General features: G+C 33.6%; 1 protein-coding gene across 6 annotated transcripts in view; it reads right to left on the bottom strand.

Annotated features, from left to right (window-relative positions):
* The window catches only part of CCSER1 (coiled-coil serine rich protein 1), a 623,472-nt gene that overhangs the window by 218,847 nt on the left and 381,611 nt on the right, over window positions 1-23,014 (bottom strand). For 5 of the 6 annotated variants that reach the window (XM_085222271.1, XM_085222272.1, XM_085222270.1 and 2 more), the window contains one exon: window positions 17,126-17,203. In XM_085222271.1, the coding sequence (XP_085078397.1) occupies window positions 17,126-17,203 (78 nt within the window). Of the gene's footprint in view, window positions 1-11,067; window positions 11,225-17,125; window positions 17,204-23,014 lie in introns of those variants that run through there. The other variant, XM_085222274.1, reaches the window with a different exon arrangement.

Genomic DNA, 23,014 nt, shown 5'->3' with positions numbered 1-23,014 from the left:
ACCCTTTTTGTGAAACTTTGAGATTGATTACTGAAGGATTTAAAACATTAGGCAGGCAGGCAAGAATATATATCCACATATGCAAAAAATCTAATAGTACCTTAAAACTCTGCAACTAATTTAAAATGTCAAAAGATGAATTTAGATTCAGAATTCATTTTAAGATGTATATTTTGGATCTGTACCAAAAGTGATATGTTAATTTCTCTGTTCACAGCGCAGTAAGTAAAGAGCACAAAACCTGTTTGCAAACATAAATACAATGAAGCAGTTCTTAATTACAATATGCAAATGTAAGTTCAGAAAATTGCTTATTATCTACTATGTTTAAAATTGTAACTTATATTTATACAAATTTAGAAATTGTTTTCTGTGTAATTAGGTGTACATTTTAAAGATATGCATTAATCACAGTTTTTGAAAATTGGAATAATTAGTGCATAAGTGGAGATTAACTGTGAATCACACTCGCTCAAGTAACAGACTAAATGAAGTCAGAATCACATCTTTTGTGTGTGGTGGGGTGAAACAAAGGAAACAACATACTTAAATATCATTTTTGAAACTTCTGTAGTAAAATAAAGCACAAATCATGCTTCTGCTAAAGACACTGCAATGCACATGGGCTTATGATGGATCTGCCTGCTCTGGTGGAGTGCTATTGATCTGCACTGATCAGGATCCTAGTGTTCAGTGAGCTAGAACATGAAACAACTGAGAAAAGGAGACAGAATATATACTTTTCTCACCCTCAAAAATGATAAATACTCAAATACACACACCGTGGCTTTTTATGTATTGCACATTCCAGAAAAAGCTGGAACTGATCAGAATTGAATCAATTATACCACAAAGGTAATAAAAAGCAAACGAGTGGGAGAAAACTACTTTCTGATGAAGTGATATCCTATGGTACTATATACGCTTTACTTAACTGAGCATTTTGCAGGTAGAAAAATCAGTTTCATTTCATAAACACATTCTAAAATTTGAATGAGCAGTTTCCTGCTCATTCCTGTCACAGAACAAGGTATAGCAAACAACAAAAATGCCCGTCTACTTCATCCTAAATTTTCTGACTAATAAAAAACATCGCCTTAATACTCCATGGAAGGCTAACAAGATATAATACCATTAATTTTTGAACTTAGAGAGTTAAACCAATGACGAAGTATAAATTGCTGTCCTACTAGCTTGCAAAATTTGTAAATCTTTTTTTATTCTAATCTTGATATATATATATATATATAAACACATACACACGTTGATATGAAACTGAAGAAAATGTTATACTATCCTATTTATACTACACAAATGAATGAACAACAAATTCAATTTCAGATCCCATTATGAGAAAAATGGATAGGTCCCAACTCTGACACCCATCACAGCAGCCTATTTGCATCTCTCAAAGGCAAAGCAGACTTCTATTCTAGCAATAAGAAAAATCTCTCCCAGGCAAATACACTGGAAAATCCTTGCTAGGACACAACAATTTCATACATTCATATGAAGTGACACAGTAATAGATAATAATTAGCAGAAAAAGTTTTCAGCATATTTTACATACAAAATGTTCACATTTGAAAATGACCATTATGCTAAATGAAAATATCATGGGAAATAAAAATAAACAAAAACAAACAAACCCACAAACCAGCAATGAACAACTGAAAATATTATTACTTATTCTACAAAACCTATCAAGCCATCACTTCTGCATACTTTGTGTCTGAAATATTTACAAAGATACTCAAATTTCAACAGTTACCTTGATCCAAAACTACAAAATACATTTAGGTCCCTGGTGGACATTGACTGCAGATGGAACTTAAACACTTCTTCATATTTGGACTTATATAGTACGAAATTTAACATACTAGGTGTCTCCTAATCACTGTTTCACATTCCTACAAAATCTTCATTTGGATTTGTGTACCCATCTGACTCTGGTCACCAACAGGTATCAGTAATGACTGATTTCAGATGTAAGTTTCATTATTTTCATAGAATCTGTTCAAGAACTCTTTTGTACATGTTGTTCAGTGGTGGTTGGAGATCTAAATCATTCATTTAGTACAACCTTTGATTTGATTGGTGGAAGTTAATTGTTCCAAATGAGAGCACTGCATAAGACAATAAGCCACTGAAGTTTATGTGTGTTGCAACAAGTAACAACCCTTCTGAAAAGACAGCATTATTAAAAAATATGGAAATAAGCACCTTGGATGTTTTACATTAGAATTATATTAGCGTTTGTGATTCTTAAATATTCCATGCTATAATTTGAGTTATGTTCCCATTTACAGCTAGTGATGAAATTATAATCCTTGCTTAGACAGTATTATTGTGTAACAAGAGGTGGATTTGCCCTCTTTGTCTAACTAGAAGCATCATAAATAACTTACAGAAAGTGAGTTTTTAAGGATGGCTATTATCCTATCTGCAAAAGACAAAGTTGTTACTGGACAGTTCCCACCTCAAATGTAGCTTCCTCTGAGATTAAGCAGATATCAGCCCAACTATCCAACATCAACTCAGTGCTTCTTTTAGCAGTTACATATATACCATTTGATCAACCACTTGAGAAAATACACTTGCAAGGCAAAAAAGATTAGGTCATTCAAGATCTCACAAGCTTTTGATTTAACTTCCTTTTCCCACTAACATAAGGATTTTCTCATATTTTATATACAAGTTGAATACCATGGAATCATAGAATCCTTAGAGTTGGAAGATACCTTTAAAGATTATCTAGTCAAACTCTCTTGCAATGAACAGGGACATGTACAATGAGATCAAGTTGCCTGTAGCAAATCCAGTCTCACATTGAAACTTTCCAGGCACAGGGCATAAGCATCCTACTCCGGGTTATAAAACACATTAGCAAAATTTAAGCAATATTCTTTTTTTTTTTTTTTCCTGGAAATTCTATTCTAAGCCAAGTCATACTTCTTGTCTTCACCAATACTGCCATAAGAACCAATCCAGCTCTGAGAGAAGTATAAGTGAGAACAACTGTCATGTGCCGTGGGATGTTTCCTTGCTAGTTGTTTGAGATACCGTATCTTACACATGGATCACGGAAGAAGTTTATCCAAGTATAGGTTTACTGAATAATGTATCCCATTTCTGTTCTGGTTTTATTCAACAGGCTCCGGCAATGTGCTCTTAAAAAAAAAAAATCCAACAAAACAAAAAACTTAAATTGTTACTTATGAAAGGCAACCTAAATACTAAGGAAATGCTAAGAGGAGATTTTGTGATCTAATGGCTTGTCATGATGTCTTCAGGATAGTTCAGCACAACAGTGAACATGGAAGTTGAATCAGAGTGTAAACATTCACTTGTTTTTTAATTAAAAAAAGAGCTTCCTCTGGCTATAGATACTGAACTATATCCCGTAAATATTTCTGCAGAAGCTTTTTCCGAGTCTGATGGCTAAGAAAATCTGAAGTCACCCCTGCATGTCACCCCTGGGCATGAATTCCCTAGACAACAGAATAGTTTCTTGAATATACTGACCCTTAAAAAAAAGACTTCTGTAAAACCATGAAAGCCATGAAAAATCTTCAGTGATTATGTTTTTCCCAGGTTTACTCAATAACTTTTTTTTTTTGTCTTTCAATAATGTACTCAAACTAATTGAAGAATAAGCTCTGTATTTTACAAGCACATCGTCTAAAGTTCATTAATGTTTTTAATATCCATGCAGAAATAAATACTGATACTAATAACAGGTTTACTAAATTTATCAAGACTAAAGCAGAACAGTTACAAGCAAAGGATAAGGGGAAAGCAGCAATTACTGTTTTAAATACAGAAGAGAAACAAAGCTGAAATTAGTGTTCTAAGCAGAAGAAAAGCTGCCCAATATCATGAAAATATTAAATCTTTCTTCTCAGAGTAGCTACTCTAGAGTTTTAAAAGTCAATTTTAAGAACTGCACACATTTGCGTGCAGTAAGGATTGTGAGATCTATACTGAATTGGACAAAACAGCATTACTAAAGGAGGAATACATTATATCGTTGACTTCTCTGTATACTTTGATTCAGCGTTCAATGATCTTCCACCAATGTGTGAAGCGAAAAACATAAGAAGCATTTCGTTTAGCTAAAGCAGTGGCAAGAAATTCCAAAATTTGATCACATTATGAAATACAAGGTAACGCAAAACACTGCTGTTAAGTAAGTCTAGTAGTGGAGTAAAAAAGTTTCTTAGATGCCCTAAAAAATCTTTAGGGTTTTAAATTAAATTGTACATGAGCATGGTGAACTGAAAATAGTTGTTCCAAAGTCAGTTCAAGGCCTATGTTGACTGTATATTTAAAAAAAAAAAATCACTTGACACTTGCCAATTAAAAACTACTATGAATGGTTTAAGAAAGCTAAATTGAAAGAATTTCTTACCTGATATACAACAGAGTAAAACAATACTCTCAAAACATTTAAAAAGATACCTAAACTGACCTTACCATCCACAGAATTAAAAATAGTTTTATTTTCTTTTTACAAGGCTTGATCATAAGAATTAGCACTATTAACTAAAGGAAAAAGAAGACTATTGCTTCCTACTCTCTTGGAATTATACGAATATGGGTAGTTTGCATTTAATGTCTTTTCCCTCTTCTCTTCCACCTAAAAACAAACAAACAAAAGAACTAATAAAACCGAGGTGGAAGTGCTACATTCTGGTTTGTGTTACTGTTGAAGTTTTAGAAGCATGCTTCAAAGGTGATAAAAGTGATGTTTTATAGAAAAGAAAAAGTAGGAGCCAAAAGGGACCGTAATGTGGAGAGACAATAAAAACAATACAGTAGGATAAAAGAAAATGAGCAAAGGAACAACAGCAGGGGAAAATAGTGAGCCAGAACAAAAATGTCACCACTAGAAGAATTTGCAAGAATTCTCAACAGCAATAGAAAATTGCTGACATAGCAACAAGAAACTTGAGAAAAACAGAAAGACCTGGGTTTAAGGAGTGGAATCAGCCAACTCATTCCTTTCCTCCTTGCTTAAATGAGTACAAAAAGCTTTTTGATGCCCGCTTAATCTGTTTATCACCATAACCAAGTTCAAAAAAGACAGAATTATGATAGTGAACTACTGAAAAAGGCCCTGTAAAAACTCCTGAGTACTGGATGTTTTTATCTTACAGATAATGTAAACAACATTAACAAAACTTATATCAATAACAAAGAATTCAACTAAAAACAAAGCAAAAAATATTTTTAAAGGATGCTTAAACAACAAAATGAAAACGCTGAATCTCAAAGGGAATAAACTCATAAAAAAAAACCAACAGGTCTGTTGGCAATTATGTCTTCAGTTTGTGAAAAACCTCAAGTAAATCAATGGTTTACTAGTAACATCACACTAAATTTTGTTTTCGTTTTATGCTTTTCCTAATAAGTAGTTAGTATTTGGAAAGAGCACTGAGCAGTAAAGATGTTCAGAAGGTAGCTCTATTTCTCTCCATAGATATTTGTTGTAAAAGAAAATATTAAAAAAAAAACACAACAGAAAATAACATTGATATATTTTGCTTGGTTTATAGAGGTTTTGCTTTCCTCCTCGTTCTCATCAGCTTTGTTCTCATTTTGTATTTCACAATACTTGCCAGTGATATTTTGTCAGTCAGTTAAGTAATACCTCAGGGTATAACAATGAGGAAATTCTTAAAGATTTTGCCATTAAGTTAGTGATGAGTTCACACCTGTTATCAGGAAACCGCAGCATTGTTCTAAAAAGCAACTAAGTTGAAAACATTCTGTTATCAGCAAAAGAAATACTGCATGTAAACAATTTTCATTCAGTTTTCTGTAGACGTTATTACTGTTATTTTGCAAAGCAGTCATTCCTCACAGATTAAATTGCTAAGGTTCAACAGATATTTGTGAAATATCTGCCACAGAATTTGTGACCCCAAGTTGGAAACTAAACGCTACCTGCTGTTCAGTTGCTATTTGGTTAATGTCAAGCTTACACATTCTTTAGCATTACACAGATTTTACTGAGAATGCAACGAAGATTTATCACATGAAGCTAGAAAAATATATATATGGTACACCACATGGTCAAAGCTTTTACAGAACAAATTTCTCAGAATATTAAATGCTTTATTGTGATTGGTTCTTCAGCAGCTGATCCAGACAGCCTATGCAAGAGATAATAGTCTCCTAGCAGTTTATCCAAAGACCACCGCAGTTACTGAAAAAGCGAAGTCAGATTCTCTGTTATAGATCCTAACTAAAGAACAGGAAAGCTCAAATGATTCTGATGGCACAGCCCTGCCTTGTGTTCATGTAATGCTCTCAATAATTGCAAAGAGTCCTAACAACAATATTACCTGTGCTTTCAGCTCATTTTATACATAGTTTTGCAATTCAGAGAGCTTTTTGCACAGACATCACATGCTTATTTTTTTCCAGTTATTACAAGTTTCTGAATTCATTTATATATATTTCTATAGCAAGACAATATAAGTATGCATGAAGCAGTCTTCAGTAGACACTTAGCTTTGCTTCTGTTTCTCTAGTAAGAACCTTATGGATTCTGGGGATAGATTTAAAAGCCTTCAAATAATGTTGTGATAGCAGGAATATTACCAAATACTGGAAAAATTATGAACTCTTTTTATTCATTTTCTGGAATTGTGGTTTGTTTTTTTTTTTTTTTTTCCCAGGGTTCTTGGGTGCTTCTGAAGTATACAGAGTATTAAAAGTTGACTCCACTGAAGCAAGAGCAGCTCTGCTTCCATATTGAAATGGTCCTTCTGCAAACCTGCACTCTAACCAGGGAAACTTGTATTTCTTCATTTTATCTTTCAATTCGGCCTCACAGTAATCATTTCTCCTCAATCATTTAATAGGCTGGAAGAATAAATACAGATGCACTTAGATGCACACGTATTAAATGTACACTTTTTATGTATACTGGAAAACTCATGGCTTTGATGTGTGAATTTATAATTGTTGTACATATTTTAGGTATGAAGATAGTACTGTCTGTGTGATCATCATTCCCCTTAGACAGTCATGCTTTGCTCTTGCTCACTGAAAACCACAATATTTTGTTAGTGAGAATGTAGGAATTTATCCCCAAACATTACTACGCATGCATCATTACCCAATATAGATCTAATCCTCTCATTTAAGTATCCAATACAAAGCTATCATTTAATTTTGTAATGATGGTTAACATCAGCAGCACCACAAAATTTCTTTTGAGTATTTCTAAATGAATAAAAATCTCCCTTGTAATCAACTTGGTACTAAAGAGAAGGTTGTAACATCATACACACAATTGCTGCATAGCATCTTCAGCATCACTTGTATGCATATGAAAAATGAATTTCTGTAAGTTTTTTTATACAGTGCATTTGTTGGCAAAGAGAATTTTTTTTTCTTTTATGGCTACCATCTAAACTTCATTTTCCATATATTGCCTTTGTGTGCCTTACAAATGAAATACCATACTGTTCCCCAAACCTCATTTATAATTCTCTCTCTTACATTTCTTCTTGCTGTTTTATCATTAATGCTAGTGTTCTGTTGATACTTAAGAAGTAGAACTTCCATTACTAGAAATGAATAAATGAATGAAACACACTAGAAAACCATTGCAATGAGTTTAAGGCAATAGTACACAGTCTAGGTGCAGTTCTCACCACATTCCTATTGAGCAAGCACAAGTAATAAGTCAGTTACAGAAATAACATTTTCTGTTTCCATTATTGGTATTATATGGCATGCTAACTTTATCCTTCTAAACTCCTTCAGTTTTTAAGTTAAAGCATACTGAAAAATGCAAACTGTTTCAAATGACCAAATCATATAAATATACACACACCCCTCAAAAGATACCATTTAACACTGGATAAATTTTAACTGCCGAATTCACTCATAGATTCCCTATTTAAGAAAACAGAACATCTAACCTTATCACTATGCATATTGTGCCTACATCAAGAAACAGCCTCAGCCTCAATGACTGTTTCTTAAGAGACCTGTTGCCCGCATTTTTTTAGAGACCTAAATGCCCATCAATGTACAGTAGCTTAAATTTATGCCAGCATTCATGTTGTTTATGTTTCCTTACTGAAATTGCTTCAGAAAATTCAGTTTTTCTTTAAAAACAGATCACTAAAATAAAAAACTAAACAAACAAAAAACACCACCAAAACCACCACACACTGACAAAAGGAAAAACATCCCTTTAGATCAAGAAGAACAATTTTTCTGCATTTAACCTGCCCCAAGTTTTTAGAAACTTATCTCCTTAACTGTTTACAACTCTTAAAAATACTTACTCCTTCAGATCCTCTTAACATCTACCATGGAACATTTTATCATGGTGTATCATTTTTGTGCCAGATTATTATTTTTTTTAAACATATAGAAATTTGATTTCCACTTTTATCCCTCTTATACTACATCAAGCAGCCCCACATTTAGTCATTCGGATACTGCTGGAGAAAAGTGCAAATACAAATACCTAATTCAGATTATTTGATATCTTTAGTAAAACATCAATTAGAAAAATAACACATTCTAGGTAGAATAACCAACTCCAGCACTTGTTAAACATCAATGCTCAGCATGAGAGAAAAGTGAAGGTGAAAGTAACAGGACACAGGCTTCAGGCAAGATGATTTGTTTTTCTCCAGTGTTCCTAGAGTTGTTTTCTAAAATAATTATTTTCCTTATTACTGTGTATTCAGAAGAACCAATTTCTACTGTAATTACTAACTTTTACACTGGTTTATGTCTTCACACTGAAGTAAACGTCCTGTCAACTATTCCTTCAGTCCTCATACTAAGCAGTAAATCTAAATACTACTTCTGTACTGATAAATACTGTTAAGTAAGCGTAAAGAGAAAAACCACTCAATAACAAACGAAGAGATGTTATAAAGAGTTCTCTATTCAAAATAATTCACAAATAAAGAATGTTTAGGAACTTCAGTAGATACACTGATTGTGTCTCCCTGAGGTCTAAATATCACTTATCATGATTTTTTTTTCCAGAGTATTAGAATCTTTTGTGAGAGTAATCCCTTATTGATTCATATTGTCAAGGCAAGGAAAAAGAAAAGAAACGTGTATTGGAAATGATGCATAATTAAAGTTAAAGTCCAAACCCATGCTCATAAGTCACAGGACTGTTTTCAGTTTTTCACTGAAACAACAGCTGTAGCAACACTTCAGTGCGGTGGCAGTTTTAGAAAGACACTAGATGTTTCAATACTTTATATACAGTTTCAAGAACACTTCAGAGGAACAAGTAAACTTATTGTTTAGCAAGTGAAACTAGTTTTTCTTCTCATCTGAACTCTTAAAGTTGTCTTATTTTTCTTCAACTTTTTCTTTCCCTGACTTTCACAGGAAGTTTTTTCACAGCTCTCTTCATTCTCCAAATCTATGTCTTTAAGCAATATACAGATCTGTGCCAACGCATCACAAAGAAAAATGCTCTCCCTATCCTCTTCCAAATAACATTATCCTACACAGACTGAAAATATTAGCATAATAAAAATGGTGATGAAAAAAGAAAGCGCGACAGACAGCATAAGCTAGGCAATTCTGTGCTGAAAGGATTTAAAACAGATTCTCAAGTACTCAGAAAGAGAAGGAATAATGGTAGCAGATAAAGTTCGGTAAGGAAGGTCAAGTTCAAAAAGGATAAAATGCACATAGTCATTCAGGTTTTGTTTTGTTGTTTTTTTTTTTAACAAATTATTTATTTGCTACTTCACTGTGTTTTCAATATACCTTTGACAAATACAAAGAGAACTATACAGTTTTATACACAGCGAAATTCCTGGAAGCTTAATTGGAAGAATGAGAAAAAAAGCTGAAGATGGTTGTTATAAACCAAAGAAGAAAAGAGGAAATAAGACTGGTAAATAGTAGCACCATGTTAAGTGGTACCATAATCAGCCACAACAATGCAACATCACCTGTGAAGGAAATCCATTCACTTTCAACTGTCACAAGAAATTTTAGTTGAATGCTTTTATTCTCAGTTTGGATCCATTTCAGAATACCCTGTTAAATATTATATTTAAATGAGAGTAGTATGGTCTCTGCTTGAAATTGAAGCCATGGATTCCAAACAGTTGCTCAGGTTGAGTTAAGTGTTACTACTATATACTATGCGACTTAACTAAAGTGGCATAGTAGCAAAATTCCAAGTATCATCCCATGTTTGCAGAAGAACATATTAGCAGGAAACTTGTAAGCATGCTGCTGGCACAAACACTTTCTCGTCTTACCTGGTAAAGGTGAGTGTAGAGTATATCCCCAAGTGAATTAAGTCAATCAGAGGAAAAGGAACACAAGCAACAAAAAAAATGGTGGCGGGGTTTGTGGTGAACCCTACAATTTGCTTATTTCTTGCATAATCAAGACATGATCCTATGATATTTTTATTTTTTGACTGCTTAACAGAGCACAGTCATGTTCATCAAACAATATCTACTTTGTTCACAAGCATCAGTGGTCTTAGAAACATTGCTTGGAAGACAAAGTACATAAAAAAGTAAAGGTATGATTTTAATGCATTCAAAAATTAGTCTGTAGTGCATGTTTTTAGAATCAGCTATCCCCTTTCTTAGGAAAAAGCTGGGCAAATTCTGACATTGTAAAATAAGATGAAATTCCCTAAGAAATGTCTCTCGGATCTCATGTAAAAATTACAAAAATTAATATTCATGAAATAGAGCACATGCCAAAAAGCATCAATATTGTATTCACAAATAGTGAATTTATTACTATTTGAAGACAGAAAATAAAAGGCTTCAAAACTAATAGTTTCTTTGGCTTGCCAGATCTTCAAGATGTATTTTCCAGTCTCAGAGACAATCATCACTGAAGTTTCTTACATGTTGCGAATCACCAATAAATGATTAAAGTGCATGCAATAAGAATAATTGAATTTTATTTCTGATAATAACTGCATGATAACTTACTAATCATTTATTTATATAAGTTAATAATAAAGATAGTGCAACCAGAAAAGTCACGTTCACTAAAAACCAAATACTTAGCAGTAGATTTTGCCAATAATTGTAACTTGTAACTCATTTATTATACATCAGTATTAAATTAAATCCGTAAGTGCAGAGTGTCCAGATGTTTTTTAATTTAATAATGATGGAACCAATGAGAAGCTGATAGGTTTGTAAACTAAGCCTTCAGAACATGGAGAATTCCACAGGGCCTTTAAAAGAGAAAAAAAAAAGAAAAAAATGGAATGAAACCTTAAAGATATATGGTTTGATGGTAACACAAAGTTATGTGAAAAATGTTCATTTAAGCAGACATTCAGGCAGCATGTATTAAAGCTTTTTTCACACTGATCACCAACATAACATGGAATTAAGTGATGACATACAAAAACAGCAATACAACTCCTCAGCTTGTGCATGACAGTTACATAGTTAGAAAAAATAATTTATTAGATGCCATCTTTGTACAGGAAAAAAGTCACCAAAATGAGACAGATCATGCTAATATAGGGAACCTACATGCAAAATGCACACAACTTGAAAATATTTTCATATTATGGTAAAACTAAGTAAATTAAGCTGTATTAATAAACACTCATAAAACAGACCTTTACGTGAAAAAATATTTGTTGTTGAAATTATACTGCTTTATAATACAGTAGTTATCCACAGCTCTGTGTGTGTGTGTGTGTGTGTCAATTCATTTAGTTTTCATAATGTTTTGAATTTTGAAATGAACCTTTCTCTGCTAATTTTACCTTTCATTTTGCCTACTCATTATTCATAAAGGAACCAAACTGAAAATATTTCAGTGCTGGTAAGATATTCCCAAATACATTTCTTGACTTACAGACAAGATACTACAGGTATTCAGTGGCAAGCATAAACAGAATCAGTGAAATATAATTCAATGAGACAAATATGTCTTCTAAAATTTCAAAAAGGTGAAAAAAGAAAAGTATAATCTGTTACTATAATCATGTAAAAGGGAATGTACGCTAAAAATACGCTACTAACTTTAGGGACAAATGCTTATTTGTTTAATATTTATAGGTGTGATATACTTCCTAGTAGCACCTTTGCAGTAGACACAAGGCAACTGTGATGTGGTCAAATACTGTTAGAAAACAACTGTTAAGTCACACTCATTAAAAATCATAACACAGAAATTAAAGGAAACAGCAAAAGAAAGACACAAAATGTCCCGAAAGATAGAATCATATGCTTAAGTGAAAAAGTAAACTCATGGAGTAATCCAAGGAGAAGGCAGTGATGGTACTAAAGCAGATCAAGCTGTTAAATCACTATCTTCAAAAATAAAATAAAATGAAAAAATGAGGATGAATAAATGATAACTACGTCTCCACCTTTTCCCTTTTCTTCCCTACCCTGAGATATACAAAATCTGAAGAGTATTGACCAGACTTGCTGTCACTACTACCTTATATTTTGCTGTACTTCAAAAGCAAGATATCATGACTGCAAATGTGAAGACAGAATAAACTTATGACATGACAGAGAAATATAGAGTAAGTAGTTAGATGGAGAACTAAAAAGGTAAGAAAGACACTGCAACTATTAGAGATGTCTTACAGAAAGATTATATTTTAAAAGATATGGACACTATAGTATTAGACTGATTTTAGTCTACAAGGAAACACCGCTGTTGTATAAAATCCACATTTTATTACAATTATTTAAACTGAACTGTGTTTATACCGGCAACTAGTAGCCAAGTTGCATTCTACAAATCAATACTGAACATTATTCATATTAATTGAGCACTACAGAATATGAAATAAAATGGTATATGGAAGCCTGTCTCATTTCCGCACTGCAACTCCCAGTTTCAGCCCCAGAACCCAAATTACTTTTTAAGTTCATGATTCTTAATACACACATATTTGAAGACAGTAATTTTAGGTGGAGATTCCTTGACTTTCTGCTGTAGAAAACAACTCTAAGAAACCTGGATTACTTTCTAACATCTTCTCTCAGGACACATGCAGTTGGCCTGATACTTAACTTTTGGAGTAGCCAAGTAGCAAAAGTGGTAATGTTAATCTCTTCATGAAACTAGCACTTGTCATCTTTAAAAGGCTTTCCGCTCCCTAATCAAAACTTGAAGCTTTATTTTTTAACTCTGTTATTAAGTTTCAGATTGCATTCGATTGTTCTTGTATCGAAAACATAACGCATTAAGGTTTCTTGTTCAAATGAATCTTATGTGTAATATTATCTTTATTGTTTTACAGAATTGCAGAAGATTACATGAACTCAAACTCAGCCGATCACCTTGAAAGCCAGAATCTGACTCTAATTATGCTATATATCCACCAAGCTAAAATTCAGTCTACTCATTTCCACTCTGGTAACCTCTCAGATACTTATCAAAAACACTCAAAGGGAAAACTCTCATGACTTTTTCAGAGTAGTTTGACAGACAGAAGAACACTACTTCCCTTTAAACACTGTAGTTCTTTATTCTTTACCCATTCCTTCCAAGAGGTAGACTAATTTCTATCTTTCTCTGTGTTGGTTACTGTACACCCCAAGGATTCACTCTTCATTTAATTAAAAAAAAAGTACTTTCACTTTTAATGGAAAAGATACATAAATTACAAGGTTAAAGACTCATCTCTCAACTACAGAATACATGACCCAGAACTCAAGCAAATTAATGCACTGCTTTCTTTTGCAGCTTAACAGTTTGCAATTCTCTTCCCACTTTAGGGCATTCTTTGTCCAAAAAAAAAAAAAAACCACCAAAAATGACACTACAAACAATAGACACAGACAACAATATCTCTTCTACTTTATTGTTGTATAAGTACACATTTTTTCTCTACAAAATATTTGGCAACTATGTATATATGTATATATATACTATACATATACTCTCTATATATACATATACTATACATATACATACTATGCATATACTAAGTATACGTATATATGTATAACTATGTATAACTTGTATCAGGAACAGTGTTGCCAGCAGGAGCAGAGAGGTGATTGTTCCCCTGTACTCAGCACTAGTGAGGCCGCACCTCGAGTACTGTGTCCAGTTTTGGGCCCCTCACTGCAAGAAAGGCATTCAGGCCCTGGAACGTGTTCATCGAAGGAGGGCAACAAAGCTGGTGAAGGGTCTGGAACACAGGCCACATGAGGAGAGGCTGAAGGAGCTGGGAATGTTCAGCCTGGAGAAGAGGAGGCTCAGGGGAGACCTCATTGCTCTCTATAACTTCCTGAAGGGAGGTTATAGTGAGCTGGGGGTCGGCCTCTTCTCTCGTGTTATTAGTGATAGGACCAGAGGGAATGGTTTCAAGCTACGGCAAGGGAGATTCAAGCTGGACATTAGGAAGTATTGCTTTTCAGAAGGGGTGGTCAGGCACTGGAATGGACTGCCCAGGGAGGTGGTGGAGTCGCCGACCTGGGGGTGTTCAAGGAAAGACTGGATGTTGTGTTGAGGGACGTGGTTTAGTGGGAGCTATTGGTAATAGGTGAACGGTTGGACTGGATGATCTTTTAGGTCTTTTCCAACCTTGCTGATTCTATGATTTTATGATTATTGACATTAATTTAACATAACTGCATCAGATGGAAGGGTCAAACAACTATAAGTGTTGCTAGTTGAGCAAGAAATGTAAAATGAAATAATTTATCAGGCATCATAAAACACTAGAAGGAAAGGTAGTAAAGATTCTTTTGTTGAAACATAAGATTACTCTCAGAAACAGAGATCATAGGAAAAAAATAAGAATTAAGACACTGTTTATACAGGGAGACAAATTAATATGAAAAGAAATCAAAACAAACTCTTCTCAGAAACACTAACTTACGGATTGCAAAAAAACTACAGTCTGAAGTGTATTTTTTGATTAAAATATTAGTGAAATAATTATAAGCAATTTACTGATAATACATTTACCCACCTATTGCTAGCTTTTAAAGAGATTTAAAGGATTAAAATAGGCAACCTTGGTTGTTTTGTTTTGTTTTTTGCTTTACAGTAGCAAGTCTGAAGTGAGGAGGGCATTACATTTTCTGCTTAGCCATTCAGATAGATACCTTAAATATTCAATGTACGTCATTCTCCTCAGAATGTGACCAATGGGGTGAACATTGTATCTTGCATTCTCTTGCTTGCTCTGTGATGGACTACTTAATAGAATTTCACATTAGCGCAGCATACACATTTTTGCAGTTACATATACTTACGTGATCTGGATAAAATGATGTACTGATATCACTTAAGAAGGGTTACAAAGTTTTGCTATTGAAAAAAACACTCATTTACAAGTAAAGAATATCAATTTAACTGCCATGGGGTTAAAATGGGAACACAGCTGAACTAGTTGTTACCTGTAATAGCCATCCACTGAAGACAAGCTACATGAACTAATGAATGAGCAAAAATTTTTAACACTAACAGTAGAAAAAATGTTAACACTATTTATTTGCACATTCTTCTTAATTCTTGCATGGCTTTAATTCGCTTCATGATTATCATATTAACAACAGCTTATTCCTTCAGATTGGTACAACTTCCTCTGAAACTACTCCTTGTAACAATTTTTACTAGTAAAAGCATAGGTGGATGTGCTGTTTCATGCAAAACTATTTCAGATATCCTTTCGCTCTTGCATTATAGTACTCTAAGTAAACATATGATCTCAATCATAATATTGTAGAAGCATTTTTACCAAGAAGTTTGAAAAAATGCAGTTAAAAGCATGGATAACAGCAGCAAAATGAAGTATCACATACTAGGTTTGGGTCAGGAAGCACAACCATACGTACAAAACATAGCTGTTTAAAAAAGTATCCTACATAAAGTTTATTCTTATTTTTCATGAAAAACTGAACATCACGTACTTATTAAGGAAAATTAGTTCCATCAGAAAGAAAAATAGCATTGTACCATTAAATAAATAAGTGTAAGATTTTTAAATATTATAAGATTTTCACCACCAGTAAATACACCTCCTAGTTCCAACATGCCCAAAAGCCCTGTTACCATCTCACAAACATTACAAAGCATACAGGCTCCTATTCAGCAACCGATAACCAAGAATTCAGTGGAGACAGGTAAACATCAACTAAAATACTGTCACATTTGACCTACACAAAAAGTACTCAAAGGAAAACAATAAGTCTGTGTTAAAAGAAGTACACTTTTTTTCCCCAACTTGTTAAAGATAAAAAAAAAATAATACTCCTGGTTTGAACCAATTTTAAAGACTTTTTTACAAATAGTTGATTTTAAGAACTTTTTATTAAAAATGAAACATTTATATTTCTGTCTTCACAAGACTATCTGAAGTACTGGAAGACAAGAACTTGAATGCTCCAATAATGCTTTATAAATTGGAAGCTGCATACAGAAACACAGACTGAGCTTGTAGAACAGTCTTTGCTAAGCCCAAACGATAGACTAGAAAAGCATCCTAAATATTAATTATCGTGGCATACTTAATCTTAGATTATTTAAGAAGGCTCACATAAGGAAGCAAATCTATCACTTATATCACTTATGTTCAACTGATATGTCAATAAAAAGAACTATTATAAAATAAAAAAAGACAAAAAACATTTTCTACTATGTTCTCCATGAGAGAACAAAAAAACAAATCAATTCACTTTGAAGAAGAAATTTTGACTGATGCTCTTTAAGAGCTTTAGCACTACTTAGCATAAGTGCACTTATTCTGTTATCTTCCAAAATGCAAATATTGTTCAGACAGCATATGGTGATTTTAAATGTAATAATGTCATTAATTTGTTAATAAACATGTAAATAACCATCAATACTGAAGAAAATTACAATCCACTAATACATACCCTCCACGTTCACTTATGCTAATTATGAGCTGTTTGCAAAGCATAAAATTAATAGAGTATTGGTATGCTAGCAGGTAGTTGCAATTATATTCTCATGTTGCAGAAGCCATTTGAGAATCAATTAACAACAAAGGATGAATGGTATTCCAGTAAATTCCATTAAATCAATGCACGGACGCAACAGTAGCAAAGACAAGCAGGCTGATAGAACTTTGAACACTCATAAAGATGATTAAAAAACAGTACTGTTCAATACAGCTACTTACATCATGGCCAAGAAGTTCTGTCTGTGTGGATTTATCTGCCTGGGAAGCAACAGCCTTCTGCAAACACTGAGCTTTTTCCTGTAAAACAAAATAACACAGCATAGGTGAGTCATCTTTTTGCTCACTGGGCTTCGCAGCTACAAAAAAAAAAAATAAGTACAAAACTCAAGCACAGCCACTTGTTCAGAAATGGATTTTACTATGACACTATTCTCACTGAAATGTTTATTTCCTTACTATTATTTCCTTATATCAACTTTCTCATAAATAGACAGGAAAGCCCAACTATTTGTGAGAGTTGGGCCCACAAAGACAGTCACTGCAGTGATGGGAAGTAACTTTTTCCACAGCAGATGCAAGCCTTGATATAGAAAGATGCAAACTCCATGAAACAAGGTTAGTACAACCTCCCTCTTGCTCAATACTAAATCATTAGCAAAGCCTAAACAGTTCTTGATCCCAATTTCTGCTTCACACATCTCTCTCACTTTGCACCTGAGCTATTTTTCAAGTCTCATGAGGAAACCTCAGGACTGACTCAGAAGAAGAGATCTGGCCATTTTGAGAAAACCATGCATCACAAAAAAACATTTTAGGACTTAATTTAAAACTCTTTGCTGATTAGAAATGATCCTCACCAAGTCCTTAAAGGCTTTTTTCTTCTGTAAAGTATTCTGATCAATCAATTGTAAATACATTGGATAAGGCAGCGAAAGGGACACAGGAGGGTGAGGTTCCACGAAGGGAATCCTTTGGTGCCCTGAATTGTGTTTTATTTACCAAATTGGTTTTATTTTTCAGCTATATTCATATAAAACTTTTAACTCATCTTAGATGAAAATTCCTCATAAAAAATGAAACAAGAATGTGTTTTCATATTGCTGACAAGTATGCATTACAGCAAAACAAATTTTACATAAAGTGAAGTTTTTGGTTAATGGAACCTCAAGTTGAATATAACTCTGGTTTTACTGCAATAAATTTATAGAAACTTTAGAAATGTAAGCTATTATTTGGATTGTGTTTTCTTTCATATATGTCTGTTCTGCATATTTTTGCAATCAAATGTTATTCATTTCAAGGAAAGATGAACACCCCTAAATTGAGGGAATTTTCACCAAAAGCTTTTAAATAACAGGACAATGACACCAAAACAGCCCTGTCTCTGGCAACTCAGCTTTTCAAATAAAGAAAGAAAAGGCAAGCAAACAAACTAGCAATTAACTGCTCCCAAATTTGCTCATTTAAGATAGCTTCCTCATTTCGAACAGAAAAAGTCCATCAAACCAAAAGGTTTGAATTTACTAGTCCATTGCAAACAGAATTTTTTAGAAAACTGATACTGTTAGATATGTGCTTTCTCATTTAGAAAAGCAAGTTTTACTGCTAAACAACTCTGAATTTTAGTTACCAACCCAGACATTGACAGAGACTGAATATTCAAGTAACATGATCAGATCATGATCAGATCAAACTATGCACATGACTAAGTTTAACATTTTCATTCTTTCTGAGTGGAGCCACAAATATACGTTTTGAAAGAACTAGGAGAACGTATACACAAACAAAACTTTCAATAAGGTAACCCATTAATTGGGATAGCTAGGACAGTCAGAATTATCAAATTCATTTCTTCTGTGAGCTGCTCATTTAACTGCGTATGCACACTAAGATCAATTTCCAACACAATACTCCAAGTTCTGACTCCACATTTTCTTCTTTACCAGAAGCAAAGTGAAAGACTTGAGCACTGACAATAAGCAATATCTTATCTTCATTCTACAAAGTTACACTTTTAATTGTGTTGATGTGAATTATTTCTAAAACTATTAAAGATAAGAACATAGCACATGCCATTTATTTCCAGTGATGTGGCAAACACCTACGGATACCTTAAAATCCTATTTCCATGTTATAATGCAGAAAACTTCTAGTTTGCAACAAAACAGCATCCTACTAGAAGAGACCACATATTTAATAGCCATTCAACTTGATTTTAGTTGTTTCACTAACTTACACTACATTTCTAGAATTCTTGTTGCCACTGTAAAGTAGCTGCTCCAATAAGCATGTCTTAGTTTATGAAGTAACTGAATAGTAATATTGAAGGTATTAGACATAAGTATACTGTAAGATGTTACTTGCAATATAAAAACACTTTTTAAAAAGATGAGTTGGTAATTGAAATATCATTTCATGCTATCTTGACCATATCAATAGACAGACTTCATAATGAGCTAATTTGATGAAATGCTGGAAAAAAAATCCTTTCTATTCTGCAGTATGAAACTACAGAATATAGCATAATAGATAAAAAAGCATAACAAAACTTCAGTGTAACTATTTCTATAGAAGTACAGCAGATCTTCACACTGTAAATACACAGTAATCCTACTCTGCCTCTGTAAAATATTTATAGAGGCTTTATTTTGCTACATAATAAGTAATTTTAACTATTTTGCAATATTTGCTGGATATACACAGCACTGGCTTCTTTCGGATAGATTTACTATTCATAACTAGGCACAGCACAATATTTCAAACGCAGATCAGAAAGACACTGTAGAGAGGTAATACCCTATAAAGAACAAAAACTTCTTGCAGGAGAGAATTTCCATCTTAGCCCAAATACTTTTCAATATCACTAATGGGGCATTCAGCCATAAATTCATTTTACTTTCGCAATTTGCACGTATGTTTACTAGCAACTAGTATGACATGGACAAGTCCCCACAGTTACTTTAGTCTTCGGTATTTGAATGGACATCACCCTAAGAGCATTGCCACACGTGGAATGGCTTATGGTACTACCTGAAAGGAAGTCTGAAAAGGCAGGCAATACTTTTTGTTAATACAAATGGGAAAGACCAATCTGGGTGCCAGAAAAGTGCATTTGGAACTGAAAGTTTGTCTTTTTCTGAATTAGAGCAAATCAACTAAATAGAAGATCTTCACAAGCCGGATAGCATGTGTTAACATTAACTCGTAACAAAGAAATAAGCTGTCTAGAAATATTCCTGTACAGTAGCCTTAAGCTTCCATCATTATTGATAGAGATGTTTCATTTCTTTTTTTTTTTTTTAACATTTTTCATAATCCAAAGCTTTCCTGAGACTTTCCAGCCATTTTGAAACATTATCCTCTTTCAGAAGCTTCCAAGTGAAGCTGAATCATCAGTCGCTTTTTCCATAACTGACCCTGTGCTCATACCACAACTACATACATTGCACCCTGTAACCTTTTTTCCATTATCAAAAAGCTTCTAAAAGTTGTATCAAGTCCGCGTTGAGAGATAGTCATTCTGAGGAAACTAAAGCAAAGTATAAGGTTCTTCCTTTATGTCTCCATTTTTCTTATGTGGTTCTTGATTTCTGTCATTTCATTGCATGTATCCAGAAGAATATATCTCCACCTTCTCTACAGGACTTCAGGTAGAAGAGGACTGAAGACAGATCCCTTCCTATCCTTCTCTTAAAGATAAAGGAAACATATCCCTTTGACTCTCTAATGTCATATGCTCTAGCCCCCTGTGCTTCATAATCATCTTGTGAAAGGAAACTCTCTAAAGACTAAAAACGGATCAAATCATTTTTGAGATTATTTTAGATCAGATAACCAAACTACATCTAGATGAATCTTTCAAATAGAGCATTAACTTTTTTTTTTTTAACCCTTCCTACACAACATTATTCCCTCTTATAAAATAAATAGCTTTAAGAATATACTTGTATGGTGACAGAACTAATGGCAGAAAAAAATTCTCATTCACTAGGTCAATCCTAATTAGCAAAAAACCAAACTAATCCAAGAGCAGCTGTTGGCACTTCTGAAATCACATAGCAACTCATAGCAACACTTCCAGGAACATTCATCACAAAAATCAGTCTCATGACCATGTGCTTACATACTTTTTCTATTATTATATTTGGAGTAAGCTACTGAGAGGTGCTTTAAAAGGAAAAATAACAGGCATGAGCTGATCACGAGTGTGTAAAAATATTATATATAAAATTAAAAAATATATATATTGAAAGATGACAAAAGGATATAAACAAAGACAAAAGAGCAGCATTGCTGAAGTCACAATAGAGTACCAAGCTGTTGACCAAACCGAGTTTCCTCCCAGAAATGAGGAAGACTACTGCAGTCAGAGTGATGGTACAGAATGAAATTTGTGTGAGAACATACAAGAAAAAGCACTTTTTAAAAGATACATCCTCTAAATTTATGTGATTTAAAAATTATCAGCAGAAGCTTCTTAGGAATTTGTGGACATTACCTAGATGCGCTAATGCTATGAGAAGAAAAAAGACACAGTACCTCCATTAAAATTTGTGCTCCTCATTAGACTAGCACAACTAATACCATTTGCCCACTCCAGAAGACAACAGTGAAGGCCAGTCTCCTTTAGATATCACTCATCCCATGAAACAAGCATTCCACCTTTCATCTCCCCACACCCTATCCCTGCCATAGCATTTTAATCAACCAATTACCTTACTTCTTACTATGCTATCCATGACGCTCGTCATATTAAGCTGGAAATCTTTGGCTGGTAAATTTTTTTCTGTTTCACAGTGACAGGAAAGAACACTTCAGATAAAACAGCACATCAGAAAGAAAGAGGTTTCAGAAAATCTACCTAAGTATGTTTGGGAATCATTACCTCCTTCTCAAAAACACTTCTCATTCTACCTCCTCCAAACATACTTCTCAAACCCAAAATTTTTATGACTGCTCATGCAAGCCAGCAAGAAATAACAATTATGACTGCACAGATCTGTTCTCAAATGAGAAGTTTTCTCGTATACAGGCTTCCTGTCTTCTAACTCCCCATTTCTGCAGGTGCTCACATGCCATCAACAGTCATGTAGTGCAAAGCAGTTATAGGGGCCATCGGACTTACGTGGTTAAGGAAAGCGCCTCATAACACAAATTCATTCTTGAACTAAAAAATTCTCCGCCTATGCTGCTTTTGCAGGAGTCCAAACAAACAGCTAGGACATGAAGCTTTGTACTCTGAGGAAATCTCGTAAATTAGAAGGTTCAACGGCTAACATAAATGCATCTGTGGCCATATCTTACATCTCTACTCATCTGACGGGGAATTACTATGAAGTCATCAAGAACCTCCTTTAAAACGACATTATTGGGGTAACAGGACATGAAAATGCTTTGGAAAAAAAATGACAAATTACTTTAAAATGTGGACATATGAAAATTATCTTGGATACTAAAAAAGCTACACTTTTATTATTACAGTTTCCACTTCATTTTTTTTTTCAGTTGTATACTACGTACAGTAAATTAGCATAAAGCACCACAAGAAGCTCCTCATTGCTGATGTTTTCTTGCAATTTGTTTCACATCAGAAGAATCTGTACCCAACTGTATTTAAAATCTTACATGACCACAAAAACTATCCAGGTTTATTTTTGTGCCACACTCTCAACAATTGTTTGAAATTACAAATGCTCTGTACTGGCTAAACAGACAAAGATTGATTAGCCAAGATCCTTCAACCGTGGAAAAAAAAATTGATGATTTAAATTTATTCAACTTAAACAAATACTGAAAAAAAACCTTTTTTCTACCAATGGAAGTTTGGCAGCCAAATTCTCATCCTGAATTGAAACAGAAATGGGATTTCAGTTGGGATGTTGAATTTAAGGCTAATTCAATCAGTTGGGATAGGAACTTACTTAGTATGCTGCAAAACTGCTACTTGACAAAGAATAGAGTGAGTTATTTTATATAGAGAGATAATAAGTATTATTATACGTTATGTATGTATGAATATACAGAACAGAAAGAACTGTATTTAAAGAGTTAGCATAGGACAATACATCTTGAAACGACACTTTTTACACAGCATTTCTCTTCTGAACA

Source organism: Meleagris gallopavo, chromosome 4 (genome assembly GCF_905368555.1).
Source record: "Meleagris gallopavo chromosome 4, MGAL_WU_HG_1.1, whole genome shotgun sequence".
In the NCBI taxonomy this organism is placed as follows: domain Eukaryota; kingdom Metazoa; phylum Chordata; class Aves; order Galliformes; family Phasianidae; genus Meleagris; species Meleagris gallopavo.
Note: the sequence above shows the minus strand (reverse complement) of the source record. Positions and strands in the feature narration are given on the sequence as shown.